The following is a 22,289-nucleotide window of genomic DNA, read 5'->3' on the forward strand; positions in this document are numbered from 1 at the left end:
ATATCCGCATGCTATGTAATGCTGGCCAAGTGCAAAAGCTGGAGAAGGCTGACTGATCAGGCAGCAGTGTGTTTCAATTCCTTGAAGCCTTGCAGTATTGGAGACCTTGAATGCACATGATATCTTGGTATCTTTTTCATTACATCTCTTTTTCTTTTTGCTGAAGTTTTTGTTTAATTGTATTTCAGTCACTTACCTGTACAGATTCTTGATGAAGAGGATCAATCATCATGGCAGAGAAGACACCACAACTTCAGCTGTTTCTTTGCTGACTTCCCTTGGTCATTTCCATGGAATTTCCTGAATGGGAGTCCTTGTAAGTATAGATGACTTAGTTACCATGGGTTGAAAACCAGGTATACCCAGGATGCTCTGTGATACAAGCATGATTTCTTGAGATTCACATGTTGGTAAGAGAATCAGGACTTGCCTTTATTATTTAGTACCCTGAGGGGAATTTCTACTTACTATTTCCTAATAGTTTATACAAGGATTTGGAAAGTAATCATTCTCACTTAAAAAAAAATCAACCAAGTCTTTAGAAGAAATTCAAATTTTACATCAAAGAGATAATGATTTAAATTTCCTAGAACAGAGATACCTAGAAGAGAATGTGAACATGTCTCTGGAAGGATGAGCAAACAGAAATCTGCCCTTGGCCTCTGGAAGTCAAGAGAATAGTCAACAAACTGATTTAGGCAATTTTCACCACTTTGAAGGCTTTCAGAGAAGACCGATTTCTGTTTGTTCAGCTACCATTTGCGAGTGCAAAGATCAGGAACATCAAAAACTTTATCTGAGCATTTGAGCATGTTTGAGAAATCACTAATGTGTCGTTGAGGTGTTTCTCGGAGATCTGCATGGTGGTGCCTTTTATCTATGTCACTTCGGGAGGTGTTCATCTGATCAAGCAATCGGCCCTTCCAGTGTGTCAAACACTTCCCAAGACACCTTTCAGAGATTCTTGTGAGAGAAAGGAACACAATCCTTTTCTGTGAGAACTCTGGACTCAGAGGCAACCAAGGGGTCTCTAATGACTTCCTGAGCATGTTTTGTTAGTCACTACTGTGGCTGAAAGTTTGTGTGTGAAGCTTGTCAACACTCTACAAGCAGCAGCCTCAAATCATCAGAGCTATAAGGAAGTCCACTGGGGACCTGAATCCTTCCTGTCTTCTTCTCTGCTACCTGACTACCAATCTAATTTCACCCCATAGCCCCAGTCTACTGCCAGTGCTACAAAGCATTCAAACCCCCTTTTCTCCCCTTAAGAAATGACTGGGTATTTCTTGTGCCACTAGTTATGACCCATTAGCCAGAATTTAATCACTTGGTTATATCTAATTGCAAGATGGGGTGGAAGATTATAATCCTTACTATAACAAAGGGCCAAAATGTGAAGGACAGTTAACTTTCAGGACTCAGGTCAAATATCTTCTCTTTATAGAAGCGACCTTATGTTTGCCTGAGGATGTATGGATGTATGGATGTGTGGATTTTCTAGATTTCAGCCCTTTTTTTTGTTATCAGTTCTGTGGCATTGAGAATGTTAGTTTATGCCTAGGTTCCTTCTCATCTCTAAAGTGGGTATTAAAATAGGACCCATCTCATTGCAGTGGATGAAGATTAACAACAAAAAGCTTATTTCCCTATGCATCTTAGCATAAAAGGACCAGGATAGGTATTAGGAATAATGGTGATGATGATCTGGTTGGCAGGGCAGTGCTCAGAGTCAGGTTTGGCTTGGGGAAATCTTGATGGCAGAATAGCTGATACTTAAAACTAAGTATCAGCTTAATTGACCAGGGATCTTACTGGCAATGGGAAGCCTTCCCCACTCACTCTGTTTTGCAACGTGTTCAGTTCCACCACAAAGGTATCTCCTTTGATTATTTTTTTTTGTGGTATCTCTCCCAAACTAGAATTTAGTGCAGGTTCCTCATATATCTTGCTGCTTTCCACCCTTTTCACCTCCTGGACCTGCAGTACCTAGCACACAGTAGGATTTCTGAACATACGGGATGCATGAACAAATTGTGAATGGTAACCTTTACCAGCTAAAGTGAATATGGCAGTGTGGCTAAAAACACAGTCTCTGGGAATCACACTGCCTTCATTAAAATCTTGACTTTAGTTAATCTTGGGAAAGCGACTTAACTTGTTCAAGTCTTGACCTAATTATAAACCATGGAGAGGAGATTTTTGTGACCACTGAAAGAATGAACACATGATGAATGTTTATGACTGTTGGACAGTAAGCATTCAACAAATTTCATGCTTTAATGTCATGATCATCGTAGTAATTATTTTCACTACTATTGAAATCCATCTACTCCAAGATTCAAAAGGAGCTTCCTGGAGGAAGAGACTCAAGAAATAAGTGTGATGGATCGTCAAGAGCTCTAGACAAAGAAGGGGGAAAGGAATAAGACAGCATAGGGACAAGGAAGCACATGAGCCAAGGTCTCAGGGGAAGAGCAGATATGTTGGCAAAACTGGGAAATAAACGGAAGGGGACCATATGAGCCGAGTCCAGATAGGAAGCCAGAGTGCAGAAAGAACATTCTGTGTTATGTTCAGGGAAGCTGCTGAAGGGAGAAGATACTCCACAGACACCATTGACCTGTCCCCTTGATAATGGCCAAGATGGTAAGTTTTATGTGAAGTTTTTTTAATTAAAAAATCAGTGTAAGGGGATTTTTATACTTTAATATATTTTAGTACCCTAAGGTTCCCAATGTTTGAATTAAAAAGTGTCCTTAGGTTGTTATACAAAGGGGTTTCAATTCAATGTCAGCTTGTGAGTCAAAGTATCTTAATGCCACCCCTCTCACACTCTCCTCATTTCTCCCAACCTCACCCAGCCCCTCAATTTGTCTAGTCCCATTTTCATACATACGCAATGAAAATTACGACTTCATTCACCCACCTTTCCTTTCTCCATTTGTCTACTATGGGTATTTTAAATTATTTTAATTTTAAAATAAATTTGCAATGAACTCTTGAAAAGAATAGCAAATTATAAATTAGTGACTAACAGATTTTTCAATAAAAATGTTTAAATAATCATTCCTTGCTGTTAAACATTAATCCTATAAAATAAAGCAACTAGCATTTCCAGTGGGACATGTCCATTCAGTTGCCAATATAAGTTATAGGTATTATATTTCAGAAATATGATACCTGGACTAATACACACTCAAGTTTATATGAAACACAGATTAACATTGCCAATACTAAATAATGCAAAACACCACCATGAACAGTGCTTCGAATCCCATGCTAATTCATGAACACTTCAGAAACCACAAATTGGACTATGAGGGGCATCTAGAAAATAGAAGATGCTTGGTATTGCTGGGAAACTGTACATTATTATGCAAGAATCTATTGCTTTCATGAACTCTGAGAGGAGAGATTTGAGAAGTTAATGAATTTGTCTTTACTTCTTGATACTTTTGTTCTTCAGATCTTCTTCTAGCTCTGAAGATGTGTCTGTCTCCACCAGATATAGAAAGTCTTCACCCTAAGGCAAGACCCGAAGAGTTGCCTTTCTGAAGAGAGGGCATGGACTAGCTCAAGAGCACATGGCAAGTCAGGAGTCACACTGTGCTGGCCAATCCCTGGGGGCAGAATGTGTCCCCTAATTACATGTATTACTAATGTGTTTCTACAATGTATGGGTCCTTCTAAATTCCAGGATCCCACCCTCTTGCCTCAGACAAAGTGTGACAGTGTTCAAATTACATTTTCTAATTCTCAAAATGAAAATGACATCAGGTGAACCATCCAGGCTAGCCATCCATCTAAGAAAGCTGCCATGTAGAAACTGCATGTTTGCCTGAGGGTGTATTCAGGTATGGATTTTCTAGATTTAAGCCTATTTTTTAAATCAGTTCTGTGCCATTGAGAACATTAGTTTATGCCTAAGTTCCTTCTCTGAAGTGGGTATTAAAATAGGACCTATCTCATTGTAGTGGGTGTGGATTAACAAAAATATACATATTTCTCTATGCATGTTAGCATAACTGGATCAGGTAGGTATTAGGGATAATGGTAATAATGATCTGATTGGCAAGGCAGCAGCTCAGAGTCAAGCTTAGCTTGGGGAAATCTCGATGGCAGAATAGCTGATACTTAGAATTGAGAACTAATTTGACTAGGGATTGACATTATCATCAAGGCTTAACATACATCCAAGTTTTCTTTAAATCAGGGAAATAAGTTTTTTGAGAGACCATCAATTTCGTAAATAATGGGGTGTTTATTTGAGTAGACCCAACCTGGTCACAAGTAATATTAAGGATGTCAGACTCTCCTATGTACTCGTAGAATGTGCTGAGAACATATGAACATGTATGTGTTAAGTTTCAAGGCCACAAGGACGTCCACATACTCAGGCAAAGGTCTGTGCCTACAGCTGAGTAATGGATTGCTTGGAAGACTTGATTCCACTAGAAAGAAACTTCATTAAGCATTATTTTCCACTCTTCTTTTGGTTAATTATGGAGCATCTAAGGGAGAGGGAGGAAAAGTAAAAGCAAACTTCAAAGGTAATCTCTTCCTGTTCCAAACAAAATGTGTTGGGCTTTCTGGTCTAACAGAACTGAGAAGTAAGCATGCATCATTAATTTCTATGCTGCAAACATTCTTCACTTCAAATGGCAATTAGTGATAACATTTCAGTCTCGTGCTGTGATGAGATTTTTATGCTAATCACCACCGAGCTGTAAATTAATCATTTGGGCACAGTTAGAGAAGATGTATATTTCATGAGACAGATATAGATATCAAGATCTGGGTGATATTTACTCAAGGTAAATGGAAAGCATCTCCAATGATTATGAAGGGAGCACATTGAGCAAACAGGAGAGCTTGGCAATGGGTGTGGGCAATGGAGACGCAGGAGAGTTGATAAAGTTGCTTTTGGTGTATTTAGTGTAATAATTGGGAAGAAGGTGGAATGCTCTGGGAACTTAAACTTCAAATCATTCACAGACACACAACAACCCTCAAGACCTGCGCATTTGAACAATGTCAAGGGCAAAATAAGCCATTGACCTCTTTTCTCTCAAATCTTCTCCACATTCTGTTGCAGAACTCACCCTTTTCATACTGTACAATATTTAAATGTGCACTTAGGTCTACTCAGCAAATGAATCAGAAAAGCAGCTTGACCCTAAAGTCACTTTGGAAAGCAGCTGTGTGTGGGAAATAGGCCACCAGTCAGATGACATACTGCTTAGCTGAATAACTTCTTTTACAACAAGGTATGGAAAATAAGAGAATTCTACTTACAAATGCCTATTGCTATGGTACTTAATAGCCTGTGCCAGGCACCAAGGTAGCCCTTAACAACTACAATACACATGTAGATTTTCCATGAGAAAAATCCTTATAGACCCTCTTCCTCTGTGTCTTTCCAGTTCCCACATGCCTCTCTACTATTAGTGCTGTGATAACTACACTCCTCAACATTCTCCCCAGATGCTCCCATCCACTTTATTCCCTGGCCCAGTCCCTTCAGACTCCTCCTCTCAGCTACCCATAAGGAGATGGGATGAGAAATTCATATTTTCCCTATTATTTGGCTGCATATAATTATTTTAATATTTATTATTTTTTATTAATTTCTTATCAAAGAACTAGCCATTTTATTATTATTATTTTTGTTGGTGCTGGTCCTAGGGTTTAAACTCAGGGTCTGGGTGGTATCCTTGAGCTTTTTTTTCCCTTCAAAGGTAGCATTCTATCACTTGAGTCACAGCTCCACTTCTGGCTTTTCTGTAAGTTAATTGGAAATAAGAGTCTCATAAACTTTAGAGCCCAGGATGCCTTAAAACCACAACCTCAGCCTCCTAGTAGCTAGGATTATAGGTGTGAGCCACTGATGACTGACTGCAATTAGATACTTTGAAGGAGTGGGATCAGTTTCATCAGAGCCGCATGTTGGGTTCATGTAACATTAGAATTGCCTAGCCCTGTGCCAAAAGTGTGGGTAGATAAAGGTCTAAGGTCCTGGAGAAACAAGGGGGTTCCAGTAACTCAGTAGGCAATCTTTGGGGGAAGAAAATGACCCAGCCTGTGGGAACTGGAGACTAGAATACCACTTGGTGACAGGTTTTTCCTCTTCTGAAGTTATCCTGAAGCTTAAAATTTCTTCAATGTGTAAGGAAAGGAGTGGTGCTAGTAAGTGGAGAAAACAAAATGGATCTCACTTTGGATTCCACCATCTGTAGGGTTTACATCTGTAATCCCAGCTACTCAGGAGGTGGAGACAGTAGGATTACACAAGGACAGAATTGATTCCTTTGTAGTCACAGAGGAAGACCTCAGAGTTCACAAGGCCTTGGACATTCAGAAAGACTGATCCCTGACAGTGAATCAAAATTAGCCCTGACTAAATGCTACTGTAGTTTCATTACAGAGAACTTTGTTCAAGTTCAAAAAGAAAGGTACTCAGTGTCTGACCTATGTAACTGGAACCCCTCTGTACATCACTTTTAGAATAAAAATAAATTAAAAAAAAGAATAAAGCTGTGCTTCATTTCTTCATCCAGTAGACATCTAGAGTAATCATTGGAAGACACTATTTTGAAAGTTGCATGACTAATATTAGTCAGTCAAAATATCTCCTTGTGTCTCCCCAGGGCCCTTGTAGTAGTAATCATTCCCTACATTGAGTACTCAATGGTATTTTCCACTCAAGTTTCCATTTGTGGCCATGAATCTCTCTCTTTGTGAAGATGGGGTATGAATAGCACTACCTAAAGCATTCCCATGTTTCTATATTACTCTTCTGGTGTTCTTTTTTTTTGAAATAGTGTCTTGCTTTATGCTCAGGCTGGCCTACACCACAGTCTTCCTATCTGTGTTTCCTTTTTCCCTGAATCACTAGTGAATGTCAGACACTCATTATCATGTACGGCCATTAGTTGAGATGGAGTCTCTCCCACTGTGATCCCTTGATCTCTGCCTCCCAAATAGGTAAAGTTGCAGGCTTGGGCCACTATGTCTAAATTTAAAAAAGCTCTCTTTTTGGTGATCTTTTCATTATTAGCATTTAGAACTGTAAATTTGTAAACTGTAAAAATATGCTTGCCTGCATTCTACAAGTTTTGATATGGCACTGTTTACACAGGTATCATTCAGTTGTAAATTATTTAATTTCAGTTATGATTTCTTCTACGCTGTATAAGTTAATCATTTGTTAATTCATTATATCATTTCTTATTAGCCAAACTTAAGGTGTGTGTGTGTGCGTGTGTGTTTGTGTGATTCACTGGTCTTGGGGTTTGAACTCAGGGTCTGGGTGCTGTCCCTGAGCGTTTAGTAAGTCTAGTGCTCTACCACTTGAGCTACAGCTTCCCTTCCCTTCCCCCTCTTGTCTCCCCTCCCTTCCCTTCCCTTCCCTTCCTTTCCCTTCCCTTCCCTTCTTCTCTTCCCTTCCTTTCCCTTCTTCCTTTCCTTTCCCTTTTTCCCTTCCTTTCCTTCCCCTCCTCCTCCCCCCTCCCTTCCCCTTCCCTCTTCTTTCTTTCAAGTTAATTGGTGATAAGAGTCTCTTGGCCTTTCTGGCTTTGGCTGGCTTTGAACCATGATCCTCAAATCTCAGTCTTCTAAGCAGCTAGGGTTGTTTATAGGAATGAGCTATTGATGCCTGGCTGAAATTTAAGATAAAAGATATTTCTGGCAGTTCTCAGGACATCACAGTTTGTTTTTGAGATACGATCTTGGTAACTTATGCTTGTTGATCTTGAACTGTGATCCTTCTGTCTCCCAAGTAGCTGGATGTACTGCCACCAAGCCCAGTAAGAGATTTAGTTTTATTGATAAGTGCCATTGTGGCTACTGACTATGGTACCTTTGATCACATCCCATTTGTTGGGGAGGGGTGTGTTGTTATTATATGGTACTTTTAGTTTTATATTACCTTAGAAACAACATTTTTATTTTATTAAAAAAGGCCCCAAATTAGACAATGTCTTTATTTTCTTTAGGGCAAAACAAGGACCTTGCAACAGCAATTCCAGGAACTCCTTTCTTATTCATATGCTGTTCTAGTGAAGTATCTTCTTTCTAACTTGTTTTCTTTTAAAAAAAACATTGTTGTTACAGCTCTATTAAATCTATATTTGTTAAAGATGATTATTTTTCTTTGCTGTTAATTTCTATCAAATTGGTATATTGAGATAGTCAATTAAATTGAGGCAATGAGCCACACTGAAAGGAAGAATGAAAACATAATCACTTACTGAGATAATCTAAGCAGTCTATCAGGGGAAGAGAGTTCCATTTCTCCCCTGATAGTGTCACCATGCAAGGGTAAGTTGGTACAGCGTAGATGGCAAAGATATTCCACCTTTGTAGGGCCCTAAACTTAAGACTTGACATTTTGTGGGCAAGAATTGAGGGAAGGGAAAAGGGGCAGAAATGGAAAAGTACTAAGTCAGAGGAGGAACATCTTAATCCTAAGAGGAGTCTTATTCATGGAGGAATCTGGGCTAAGAATATAGCTATTCTAATGAGCATGGATGCCTAGGAGGTCTCTTGCCTGGACAGCCGCAGCTCCCACTGCATTCATTGCCTACTTTGTCCAGGGTGGAAGGGCAAGGTGCCTTTTCCCAAGAGGCCTGTTGTACAAAACCTTGTAATTGCTCATCTGCTTGAAGGATCATACAGAGATGTTGGAGCCAATCTCCTCACCACTTCAGCACTATATTAATGTTTGCTCTGAGATCATTTGATTCTGTTGGAAGAGCACTTTTTCAAATTTCCTTTAGTGAAGATATGATGGTAGAAAATTGAATTTCACTCTGAAAACAACCTTATGTTTTCTTTCTTTTTTTTTTTACATTTTAAAAATTATCGTTAAGTAGTTGTACAAAGGAGTTGAATAAAGTAGTTTATAAATACAATGCATCATGATCAATGTCACCCTTCCAACATCCTCATTCATCCATCCCCTCCCCAATTCTTCCTTCACTTTTCTTAATTTTGTAGGATATACATTGACTTCTTGGCTGCATTCTCTCCCTCTTCTCTTTGTCTGTCCCTTTTCCTTTGACACTACCCCATCCCTTTCAAGTACTTGCTTCCTGGGGTTTATTTTGTTGAGCTTTGACTTTGCTCTTCTAAGGAATTATACTATTTGAGTTATTCCTCAGTTAATACATATTTATTACACTTGTATACCACCCAACATATTTACTTATAAATTTACCAGCTAAATCTAGCCTCCACATATAAGGGAAAACATGCATTCTTTGTCTCTCTGGGTCTGAGTTACTCACTTAATTTTTTTTCTAGGTCTTTCCATTTCTTTACAAATGGTACAATATTATTCTTTCTAATGGATGAGTAAAATTCCATTGTATATATATATATATCACATTTTTTTGACCCATTTGTCTTTTGAGGGGCATCTGAGTTGATTTTGTACCTTGGGATCAATAGTACTACAGTAAATATGGCTGTGCCTTTGGCCTTACTTTATCCTGGTTTGTAATCTTTTGGGTAAATACCCAGGAGTAGAATTTCTGGATCACAGGATAGATCTATGTTTAATTTTCAGAAGAACCTCCATGCTGCTTTCCAGAGTGGTTGAACAAACTTACATTCCCACCAACAGTGTAATAGGGTCCCCTTTAGCCATGTCATTGCTAGCATCTGTTATCATTTATTTACTTGATAATGGCCATTCTGAGTGAGGGTAAAATCAGACCCTTGGGCTCTTTCTTTGCTTGCATGAAATGCTGTGACCTGGACAGGTCTCTGGATTTTGGTACCGACCTTTGGCTCCTGTCCCTATATGTGTGCTGCAAGGCTGGAGGATGGAAACTTGTGCTTCAGTTAGCTCTACTGGCTTAGGTCTGGGGCAAAACTCTGAAATTTGAGCCTTTCAGTCTCTGTCCCTTTCATTTTTAACCAGTTAATTCATATATTCAATCAAGTATTTTTCAAAAGTTATTTAGCATCTTTAATGATCAGTATAAAGGTCAGTACTTTGCTACAAAGGAAAACTTCATCCTTTAATCCTTTTAATTAATAAAAAATAAACTTAATACTTTATCTTCTTCTGGCAGCATAGTTAAATTACACGTATGTAGACAATGTGAAATTGTCTCAGAATTCTTGGCTGATCTATTCTGAATTTCTGCCATGTACTCTTTTTTCTCTTAGTATTTGAGTTTATCTAATTTTTGTGACCTCTGTTCAACTTCATTGATTCTTTCCTTAGCCTTGTCCTGTCTACTGATGAGCCCAACAAATAATTTCTTTACAATAAATTTATTATTTATTTTCTTGCTTTTTGTTGGTGCTCTTCATTGGGAACTGGTCCTTGTATGAGGAAGGATAGGAGGATAGGCCACAGAATTAGTAAGGAGCAATGTTTGTGCTCTGCAGGACCCTGTAAATATTTGTCCTCTCTGAGCTTCAATAATACAAATAAGCCCACTTCATGGAAATATATGACATATTTAAAACATAAATATCAAATGGGATTCTTGTCTAATTAGATCATTTATATATAACAAGGCAATTGATTACCTATCTTGATTTTTCCCCAAATGATAACAACCTTCTTTCCTGCAAATTAAAAATTCACATCTCATTTGAAAACTTTGTTACATAAAATTTACAAACTAGAAAGTAAAATACCTCCATACTTTTAATTATCACTACATTGTATAATTATCCTCATACTGAATCAATAACAAAAATTGGTCTTGTCATATTAAGTGTCTGCAAATGAACAGAGACAACCAGAGATCCTCCAAAGATACATTCCATGTTTATTATTAAAGTAGAAACAGTATTTTTAAAAAAGATGGTATAAAGAAATACCCTTACTCTGAGCCCCACTGTATTTTGATTCTGTCGAGGTGGTAGAGGTCATTCTTTATCCTAAAAAATGGTAGACAATTTAGAAAATATTGAGAAAGAGGATAACAGGAAGTACAAAAAAGACTTGTGCTTTGAAGATGGATCAGATAAGCTATTATGTGAAGAGCTGTTTCCCGAAGCTGTTGACCCAGGATTCCTGGTTAGCAAGATGAAAATACCTTCTTTCTTGCTAATGTTAGGTTCTGGGTAGCATTTCTTCTAGGTCTGCAACGACGTAAGCGACAACAGACCAGACAGCAGCAGCAACATTCATCTGCTTTGGGTTCATGACAGTCATGGTATCTCCATAGGTGTGATGGAAGGTGAAATATTTAAATAGGTCATTACTTAGACTGGCACCTGGAGAGAAAAGAGGAAGAATTCTGAGTGGGGTTTTTCAACAATTCTGCTGATTATCTGCTCAGAAACCCTTGTACCCTTACACTCTCTCTCTCTTACCTTTTGCTTGTTCTTACTACTTGCTGTGGTGGCAAACTAATTACTTCCTCCAGACTTCCTGCAGTGTGAATTGGTCACCTGATACCATTCTGGCCACTATGATATGGCTGGATATGTTCTAGGAAAGCCTTTACTCTACTGACAGGAGTTGGTAGTTGGTGGAAATGTCCTTAATGCTGCATTAAAGGTAGATGAGAAGGTAGAAGCTGCATGGGAGAAACGGCTGCACACTAAAAATGGCAGCATGGAAAGACAGAAGGATCTGGATTTAAAAACGGTGACTAGCCTTTGAATAATGTAGCACTGCCTACTTCCGGACTTGCTTCTAGATGAGGGAAAATAAACTTTTTATTTCTGCAAATAACTGACACAAATGTCCTGATAGTCATAAAAGACAGCAGGATCTTTGTGACTGCAAGACTGCAAGGCTGCACCTTCCTGGAAACAAAACAAAGTCAATATTCTTTTGCTTAAGCTTTCCTTCACAAATTGGGCATTTACTTCTTACAGTCATGAAATCCCCAGCAAACTCCACCGGCAGCAAGAGAAGCCTCTGCCCCATTTAAAAGCATTCTTCTCACTTTTTACCAGTTTCAGAGCCACATAGAGGCGTCTGTCTACTTCATCCTTGAAAAGCTACTAGGCCTATCTTGTGGATTCTCATTGCAGCCCTGTACCTTCTGGCAGCTTGATTGATGGTTTGATTGTGAAATGCACCAAACCCACAGAAGATTTTAGAGAATACAAATCCTTATTACTAGAAGTGATAATATTAAAAGTACACATATATCTGTAATGCAATCAAGAAATATTTCCAGGACCCTTGACAGCCAATTTCTGATCCCTTCATTCCTCACTATATGTCCTCTAGGTTGTATCTATCATTCCCATCCTGCTTACATGTTAACCACTACTTTTTTTTCTTTATGGTTTTGCAGAACACATTTACACACACACACACACACACACACACACACACACACACACACACACACAAAGAGAGATATAATTATATTGCCAGCTTTTTAGGTATTTACTGCAGATATATTTCTGCATCTTTCTTTTTTTCATTCAACACGTTTGCTATCATGAATGGCTATAGAATTTTCTTCTTTTCCTGTATATTATCTCATTGTATTTATTTTCATGACAATGGAAATTTAATTTTTTTCTCCAGCTTTCTTGCTATCATCAACATTCTCTAGAGTGGAATGTAGACTATATTATATATGTATGCTTAATTCTACTATGTAGTTCCAAAATGCTTTTCCTTTTAATTTACAATTCTATTGTGTGTGGATTTCAATAGATACTGCCGTGTCAATTTTAAAAGTAATAATAACAAAGTAACCTTTCTCACTTCCAGATCAGCAAAAAATGACTAACAATCTCAAGTGCTAGAGAGGAGGTGACAGGGACACAGTCATGACATCTATCAGGCAAGAACCCTCCCTCCTGTCCCTGTAGCTGTTTTGTAACCGTTCTTACCCATTAGCTCTTCCAGAAAAATGTCAGAATCTTTTTCTTTGTCTTTTTTTTGGGGGGGGTCATGGGGCTTGACTCTGGGCCTGGGTGCTGTCCCTCAACTCTTCAGCTCAAGGCTGGCACTCTACCACTTGAGCCACAGAACTATTTCCAGTTTTCTGAGTGTTTTATTGGAAAGTCTCACAGACTTTCCTGCCCGAGCTGGCTTTGAACCATAATCCTCAGATCTCAGCCTCCTATGTAGCTAGGATTACAGGTGTGAGCCACTGGCGCCTGGCTTCAGAATCATTTTCTAATTCTAAAAAAAAAATCTATGGATTTTTGACTAACACACTAATCTGTCAGTTTGGAGGCAGATCTTATATTGCTTTATTAGGATACTATGTTTTATTTAGTTATTTAATATGTTATTTTTATCTTTAAGTAGTTGTACAAATGGGGTGATGTCATTCTTTCTGATGGAGGCATAGAATTCCATTGTGTATATATACCACTTTTCTTGATCCATTCATCTACTGAGGGGCATCTGGGTTGGTTTCATAACTTAGCTATGGTAAATAATGCTACAACAAACATAGTTGTGCTGGTAGTTTTAGTATGGTCTTGTCTGTGATCATTTGGGTAAATGCCACAAAGTGGGACTGCTGGGTCATAGGGGAGCTCGAGGTGGAGTCTTTTGAGGAACCTCCATACTGCTTTCCAAAGTAGTTGAACAAGTTTACACTCCCACCAACAATGCAGTAAGGTTCCCTGTCCACATCCCCTCCAGCATCTGTTGTTCTTAGAGTTCTTGATTATAGCCACTCTAACTAGGGTGAGGTGAAATCTCAATGTTGTTTTGATTTACATTTCTTTTATGGCTAGAGAGGTTGAGCATTTCTTCATATGTCTATTGGCTATTCTTATTTCCTCTTCAGGGAAGTTGGAAAGTTGTTTCTTTGAGGATTTGTTGTTGGGGGATTTAATTTTTTGAGTTCTAAGCATATTTCAGATATGAGACCCTTATCCATTGTATGGCTAGTGAAGATCTTCTCCCAATCCTTGGGCTTTCTATGATCTTGCTTGCTATGTTCTTTGCCATGCAGAAGCTCTGCAGCTTCATGCAATCCTATTTGTCCAACCTTTCTTTGATTTGTTGTGTTTCTGGATCTCTATTAAGAAAATTTTGGCCTGTGCCATGGAGACCTATGGTTTCTCCTATTCCTTTCTGTAATGTTTTCAGGGTGTCTGCTTTGACTTTGAGGTCTTTGATCCATTTGGAGTTGATTCGGATGCAGGGTGATATATACGAATCTAGCTTTAGTTTTCTACAGGTAATTAACCAATTTTGCCAGTACCACTTACTGAAGAGTCTGTCTTTCTTTCATTGTATTTTTTAGCTCCCTTATCGAAGATTAGGTAGATATAGGTCTGTGGGTTCATTTCTGAGTTTTCAATTCTATTCCGTTGGTCCTCAGGTCTGTTCTTGTGCTAGTACCAAGCTGTTTTGATTACTATGGCTTTGTAGTAGAGTTTGAAATTTGGTATTGATATTCCTCCAGCACTATTCTTTCTATTAAGGATCATTTTTGCTATTCGGGGTCTTTTATTGTTCCACATGAATTTTTGGATTGCCTCTTCTATTTCCTTGAAGAATGAGGTTGGAATATTGATAGGGATCGCATTGAATCCTTGGGAAGTATAGCCATTTTCACAATATTGATCTTTCTGATCCAGGAGCATGGAAGGTTTATCCACTTCCCAAGTTCTGCTTTGGTTTCCTTTTTCAGGTTTTTAAAGTTTTCATTGTAGAGGTCCTTCACTTCTTTAGTTAAATCCTAGGTATTTTATTTTTTTGTGTGGGGCTGTTAAAAAGGAGTAGCTTTCCTGATTTCAACTGTGCTCTTCTCATTGTTGGCATACAGAAAAGTCTTTGATTTTTGAGGGTTGATTTTATACCCTGCAACATTGACAAAGTCAGCTCAAATAATTTGGGAGTGGAGTCCGTGGGATTTTTTAAATACAAGATCATGTCATCTGCAAAGAGGGAGAGTTTTACTTCAGCTTTCCCTATTTGGATCCCCTTGATGTTTGCATCTTGTCTTATTGCTGTAGCTAGGCATTCTAATACTAAACTGAAGAGAAGTGGGGACAGTGGACATCTTTGTCTCATTCCTGACTTTAGAGGAAATGGCTTTAGTTTTTTGCAGTTAAGTATAATGCTGACTGTAGGTTTGTCTTATACAGCCTTTATTGTATTGAGGATGTTCCATGGATTCCTAGTTTTTCCAGAGCCTTCATCATAAAGGGGTGTTGGATCTTGTCAAATCCTTTTTCTGCATCTATTGAGGTAACTATGTGGTTCTTATCCTTGCTTTTGTTGATGTGATGAATTATATTAATTAATTTGTGTATATTGAACCAACTTTGCATCCCTGAAATGAATCCTGTTTGATTGTACTGTATGCTTTTTTTTTGATGAGGTGTTGAAATTGATTGACCAAAATTTTGTTGAGAAGTTTTGCATTGATCTTCATAAAGAAATGGGTCTATAGTTCTCTTGCTTTGATGAATCCCTGCCTGGTTTTGGGATGAGGGTTAGGATGGCTTCATAGAAAGAGTTTGGTAGTGAACTTTCTCTTATTTCATTGAAGAGTTGGAGGAGTATTGGTGTGAGTTCTGCTTTGACAGCCTTGTAGAATTCTGCTTAAAATCTATCCTGTCCTGGGCTTTTCTTAGATGGGAGGTCTCTTATTGGTGTTTCTATTTTGATGCTTGATATAGATCTGTTGAATTGGTTTAACTCTTCTTGATTTAGTTTCAGTATGTTGATATTTTCTAGGAAATTGTCCATTTCTTCCAGATTCTCACTTATTAGCATAAAGGTTTGAGAAGTATTCTCTTAAAATATTCTGAATCTTGGTTGTTTCTGTGGTGATGTTTCCATTCTCATCTCTGAGTTTGTCTATTTGGGTGTGTTCTCTTCTTTTTCTGATAAGATTCACTAAGGGTCTGTCAATTTTGTTAATTTTTTCAAAGAACCAACTCTTTGTTTTGTTGATTCTATGGTTTTTAAATTTTTTAATTCATTTAATTCTGATTTAATTTGAATTATTTCTTTCCATCTACTAGATTGGGGTTTAGCTTGCTGCTCTTTTACAAGGAGATTCAGATGTCTCATTAAATTGTTGGCTTCAGATATCTCCATTTTCTTGATGTAGGAACTCAGAGCTATAAACTTGCCTCTGAGTACTGCCTTTGCTGTGTCCCAGAGCAGCTGGTAATTTGTGTGTTCATTTTTGTTGAATATCATGAACATTTGAATTTCCTTTCTAATCTCTTCCATGACTCACTGGTGATTCAACAATGTGTTGTTCAGCCTCTATGTGTTAAAGGACTTTTCTTTGGTGGCTTTTGGTGTTGAGGTCTAATTTTATTCCCTTGTGGTCTGAGAGAATGCAGGGCATTCTGAATTTCGGACACATTTGCTTTGTGGCCTAAAATGTGTTCTATTTTTAGAAAATGTTCTGTGTGCTGCTGAGAAGAGTGTGTATTCTGAAACTTCTGGGTGAAATATTGGGTAGATGTCTGTTAAATCTAGTTGATCTATGCAGTTGTTTAGTTCTGCGGTTTCTCTGTTGAGTTTTTGCCAGGTTGACTTATGTAGTGGAGATAGTGGTGTGTTAAAGTCCCCAACATTAATGTCTTTGGATCTATGTGAGATTTGAGGGAAAGTAGTGTTTCTGGATAAATTTGGGTGCTCCTTTGTTTGGTGAATAGAATTGTAACATCTTCTTGAAGGACAGATCCCTTAATTAGTATGTATCGACCTTCTTTATATCTCTTCTCACTAATTTTAATTTGAAGTCTATTTTATCTGATATTAGGATTGCAAGTCCTGCCTGTTTATGGGGGCCATTTGCTTGGTAGATTTTATTCCAGCCTTTCACTTTCAGAATGTTTGTTTTTATGGGCAAGGTATGACTCTTGAAGGCAAATGATAGAAGGATCTTGTTTTTTAATCCAACTAGACAGTCTGTTGCTTAATTGGAGAGTTATGCCCATTAATATTGAGAGTTAGGACTGAGAGATGTTTGGTAGTTCTTCCCATGTTATGCACCTCCTTGGGGGTTGTGACAACTGAGTTCTTCCTATAGTTCTTGGATTCTTAGTTTGGGTGCAGTTTCTTAGCCTTTATTGTGGTCTTGTTGGTTTTCTATGTGTAGGACATTTTTAAGTATCTTTTGTAGGGATGGTTTGGTAGAGATATATTGTCTCAGTTTTTCTTTGCTCTGGAAGGTTTTTATTTAACTTTTGATTATGAAGAAGAGTTTAGCTGAGTACAGTATTCTTGGTTGATAGTTGTTTGTCTTTAGGTCATGGCATATACCATTCCAGGCTCTTCTTGCTTTAATTGTCTCTGCTGAGAAATCTGAGGTTATTTTGATTGGTTTCCCTTTATAGGTGATTGAGCTTTTCTGGTTTCCCTTTATAGATGATTGAGCTTTTCTCCTTGACAGCTTTAAGGATCTTTTCCTTGGTCTGAATTGATCCTGTGTGGATTATAATGTGACGGTGGGATGTCCTGTTCTTGTCTGGTCTATTTGGTGTTCTAAAAGCTTCTTGTGTCTGATCAGGCCTATCTTTGTGCATGTTTGGGAAGTTCTCTGCTAGGATCCTGTTAAACAAATTTCCTAGACTGCTAACTTCTGTCTCTAGGTGCTCCTCTACATCCATTATCCTCAGATTAGGCCTTCTGATGGTGTCTTCTAAATGTGCTATAGATCTATAATATTTCTTGAATTTGTCTTAGATAGTTGTATGTTCTTTCTCTATAATATCTAGTCTGTCTTCAATCCTGGAGATTTGATCTTCTGCATGGTTTAACCTACTGTCAAGACTTTCTACTTTGTTTTTTATTTCCTTTCCTTCTAATTGGTTGCCTTGATGGCTTCAACTTATTTGTTGGAGCTTTGTTTAGATCTTGTATGGACTTCTTCCTTAATTTGGTGTTCAGTATTTATTTTCAAATCACTTAGTTGATTGGTTATGGTTTCATTGGACTCTCTTTCCTTCTGATGGGCTCCATTCATTATTCCTTTTGTAATCTCCCTGGATTCCTTCAGCTGTTTCTTTATGGATTCCATGAATGCCTTTAGTGATCTTTGTCTATTTTCATCCTGCTCACGCAATTCCTGTATTACTCTTTGATTAGCTTCCTCACGGCTCACAAAATTCCTGTATTACTCTTTGACTGTTCTCAGCCTGCTCATGCAATTCCTGTAATAATCTTTGATTAGCTTCCTCATGCTCACGAGATTCCTATAATAATTTTTAGTTAGGCTCATCATGCTCGCAGTTCCTGTATTAATCTTTGGATAGCCTCATCTTGCTCCCTATCATGCTAACACTGAGTCCTTTGCAAGCTTTCAATCTTTTAATTCACCATGTTTACCAGTAGTATTTGTAGTGCTTTTTGGAAACTCTCTTCTGGATTATCCATTAACTGTTCTGTCACCTGATTATCATGACTGGGAGTTGAAATACCTGGACTTGCCACTTTTCTTGTGTTTCTCTGGCTTGTTCTGCCCATTTGGTATGAAAGTTACACCAATTTCGTGCTAGAGCACTATTTTAAGGCAAACGTCAACCAGAGTCCTGTAGTTGCAGTCAAAATGGCTGCAGATATAATCTAGTTCAACAGATATAATCTACTCAACATCAAACAATTATGGATTAATGGGCTAAGAACATCACAGAGGGATTCAGCAGACCAGAAATTAATAGATTTAGGTAGAATTGTGGGGAAAAATAGGATTAGAGGGATGTGGAGAGGTAAAAGGAAAGAGTGAATTTAACCAAGTCCTAATTTCGAAGAGAAAATGGATAGAACAGAATGAAAGGAGAGAGATAAAGAAACAAGAAAAAAATGAAAAAACAAAAATTTAAATTTAAAAAATGAAACACTTAAAAATTATGTAAGTATAAATAAATAATACTGATAGAAGAAAAGAACAGGATGACAGGAAGAGAGAGATAAAAAGGAACAATAAAAAAATTAAAAATTAAAATGTAATACTTAAATATTATATAGGTATAAAGAAATAATACTACTGGGGCTGGGAAGGTAGCTGGGTGGTAGAGCACTTGCCTTGCATGCATGAGGCCCTGGGTTTGATTCCTCAGCACCACATAAGCAAAAAGAAAAAAGCAGGAAGTGGCGCTGTGGCTCAAGTGGTAGAGTGCTAGCCTTGAGCTGAATTGCTGAGGGACAGCGCTCAGGCTCAGAGTTCAGGCCCCATGACCGGACCCCCCTCCAAAAAAAAAAGAAAGAAAGAATACTACTATTAAAGTAGTTAAGCCTAAGAGGTTGTGAGTTGAGTAATCAATTTCTGAATTAAGTATGCACACAATGAAGGATAAGGTCAAATAATGGACGACGGGTATATATATATATGGGGATGAGTAGAACAGCATTTAAGTCACACACAAAAAAAATACAAAGGACCAAAAGGTTAAAAGAGATGACACACAACACACACACACACACACACACACACACACACACACACACACACACACACACACACACCCCTAACATAAAAAGTATAAAAAAAAGAAAACAAATTTTTTAAAAATTAAAAAAAAACAGGCAGAAAAATGAGTTATTTGATTTTTTTGGGAGGGAGGTGGGGGAAGATCTTGTATCTCTCCTGTGTCTGTAATCAGTTTCTGGAGTTTCTGGTTTGCCTGTGGTTTTTGATTTTCCGTGGCTTCTTAAGTCAGTTTGTTTGAGCAGGCAGACAGCTCTGCCTAACCCAGTACTTTGTGATCCTCCTCCCAGGCTAGTTCAGTGGAAGGGAGATCTGCTTTGAGTATCAGAAAAGAGGGACATGGCTGTTGCCTCTAGTTTGGAGATGCTGTGATGAGGCTAGGTTTTGGGTAAGTTTGAGGCTGTTCAGCAAACAGTAGCTTTTTCCTCTCAGGAAAAAGTGTTGCAGGAGCTACACTCAGAGAGCCCAGCCTGGAGCCATTCTCAGGGTTTATGTTGACTGAGTTTCAATTGTTTGTCTAGGCTGCTGTAGGGAGGGGCAGCCTCTGGATCTGTTTACCCAGTGAAGAAAGTCTCTCCTCTGGGATGGAGCTTCTTCTGCCTGGGAAGGCTGACTTTCCCCTGGGTGGAGCTGAGCCTGACAGGTCAGGTCAGGCTCCTGTGACCTGGTGAATTGCTCTTATTGTTTTCTCCAAGGGCCTGAGTTGGACCTAGCTTCTCTGCTGGGCCTTTGTCAGTATCAAAGACGGAGTTCTTCTCCGGTGGTGGAGGAGGGACTACCTTCCCACCACTGCTCCATGAGAAGGAGTGAGGGTGTCTTGGGTGTACTCACACTAGTCTATTGGTTTCTGGGCCATCCCTTGTCTGTGATGAGCAGGATGAAGATTTCTGCTCCTTGTCAGTTCTTGCTGGTGGTGAGTAGAATCCATTCACACACCCCATCTGGTGCCTTTGTCCTGGGCTCTCTCTGTTGATAACGCCATGGACACCAGCAAGTGCTCAGTTCTGTCTCTTTGACCAAGCTGCCAGGATTTTTCCTCTCTGGCCAAACTCCCTGTACCGTGATGTCACACTTGGTGTGATTCTCTAGCCTAAGACTGTTCATTGGAACACTAAAACTGCTTTCTATGTGAGAGCTTGTTTAGCCTCCAGCTTCTCCTCTGCCATCTTCCTCCGGACCCCTTCTCTAACTTCTTGAGTTGAATGCTAGGTTCAGTTGCAGAGCTATTACCTCGAAGATTTCCTCTGTCTCCAGCATTAACATTAAGCCACAAGAAAGCCCCTAGCAAGTTTCCTTAACGGAAATTCTCCCTGCCCCCCAGCCTGTCTCTGCCCTAGACCGCTTTTGCTTCTCCATCAGTTCAGATTAGTTATTATTCAGTTCTATACATTTATTAATTTCTGGGTTTCTTTTTTTTTACTTATTCTCTTTGAAAATATTGACAATTATGGAGCTTCCCTAGTCATGTTTTTCCACTATGAATCTCTCTTTAACTATTATATACTATGGGCTTTATTTTTATTGTAAAGGTGATGTACAGAGGGTTTACAGTTACAAAAGTAAGGAAATGAGTACAATTGTTCTCAAACATTGTTACCCCCTCCTTCATTTTCTCCTGCATTCCCTCCCCCCGAACCCTCTCCCTTGCAAGTTGTAAAGTTCATTTCTAACATATATCTTGTGAGTATCACTGTTGCATTGGTTCAGTTCTTTCAGTTTTGTTGAGATTTGCTTCATGGCCTACTACATTATTTATTTTCATGCACAGTGCATATAAAGAAAGTGCTTCCAATTGTTCCATTGTTCTATGGATATCTATTAGATGAAATTTATTAACTGTTCTTCAAACTTTAACTCCTTTATGATTTATTGTCTTTCTGATGTATCAAAATAGGGAGATATGTATGAAAATGCCCTACTGTGATTTTGAGCATTTCATTTTTCCTGGACTTCTAGCAATTTAAAAAAAATATATTTTGTAAGGTTGTGCTCCTAGGGGCATATAAATCTAAAACTCTATCTTTCTGGTAAATTGAAATTTTATTCATATGTAGTCATCTTCATATGTACTTAATGCTTCTTTCCTGAAGTCTAGCTTTTTCTAACGTGACACAGAGCCAGTTATATCTCCTTCCTTTTACAGAGTATTACACTATGATGTCTTTCTCCATCATTTCATTTGCAGTCTTCCTCTGTCCTTGTGGTTTTGGGGTATTCTCTTATGGGTATATTGGAGTTGAGTTTACAAACTCTAGTGTCCCTGTATTTGATTTTTTTACCTACAGTATGTTTATGTATATGTGTATAGTGATAATTTTTAGACTGGATTCATTTATTCATTCATTGGATTCATTCATTCATCTTTGTTTTGGCTATTTGTTCATCATATTTTCTAGGTTTTATTTCCTTTCTATCTTGCCTCTTTTTAGATTGATTTAATTTTCTGTCCTGTAGTCTGCTGACTAGTTTGGAAATCATACACCTTATTTAAAGTTGGTTAATATGGACTTTGTAGATCACATATTTATTACAAGAAGTTTAAAATTAAGCACTCTCTTATATTATATAAGGATACTAGAGGCCCAGTGTATTGTACCTGTCCTTTGGGTTGAATTCAATGCTCTTAAAAAAACAATTTTCTCAAAACCTACCCACCTCCACACTTGCTAAGGTTTTAAAAATTCATTAAGTGTTTTATCTTATTTATCTCCCAAATCCTCAGTCTGGAGTGGAGTTCTTATTTCTCTTATATTCATTCATGTCCCACAGAATTCAGCCATGAGGCTGTTAAATGTAACACAAGCTGGTAAGGCAAAAAAAGAAGAAGAGGAAGAGAAAGAGGAATAGGAAGAAGAGGAAGAGGAAGAGAAAGAAGAAGGAGGAGAAGAAGGAGGAGGAGGAAGAGGAGGAGGAGGAGGAGGTGGAGGAGGA

The 22,289-nt window shown here is 38.3% G+C and overlaps 1 protein-coding gene across 1 annotated transcript in view; it reads right to left on the bottom strand.

The window, feature by feature from the left end:
* Positions 1-11,066: 11,066 nt before the first annotated feature.
* Positions 11,067-22,289, bottom strand: part of Cpq (carboxypeptidase Q) — a 363,396-nt gene continuing 352,173 nt past the window's right edge. Inside the window, exon 7 of the mRNA XM_013012445.1 lies at positions 11,067-11,241. Coding sequence (XP_012867899.1) covers positions 11,078-11,241 — 164 coding nt within the window. The 3' untranslated portion in view covers positions 11,067-11,077. The remainder of the gene's footprint in view (positions 11,242-22,289) is intronic.

Source organism: Dipodomys ordii, unplaced genomic scaffold (assembly GCF_000151885.1).
Source record: "Dipodomys ordii isolate 6190 unplaced genomic scaffold, Dord_2.0 Scaffold17, whole genome shotgun sequence".
Taxonomy (NCBI): Eukaryota; Metazoa; Chordata; class Mammalia; order Rodentia; family Heteromyidae; genus Dipodomys; species Dipodomys ordii.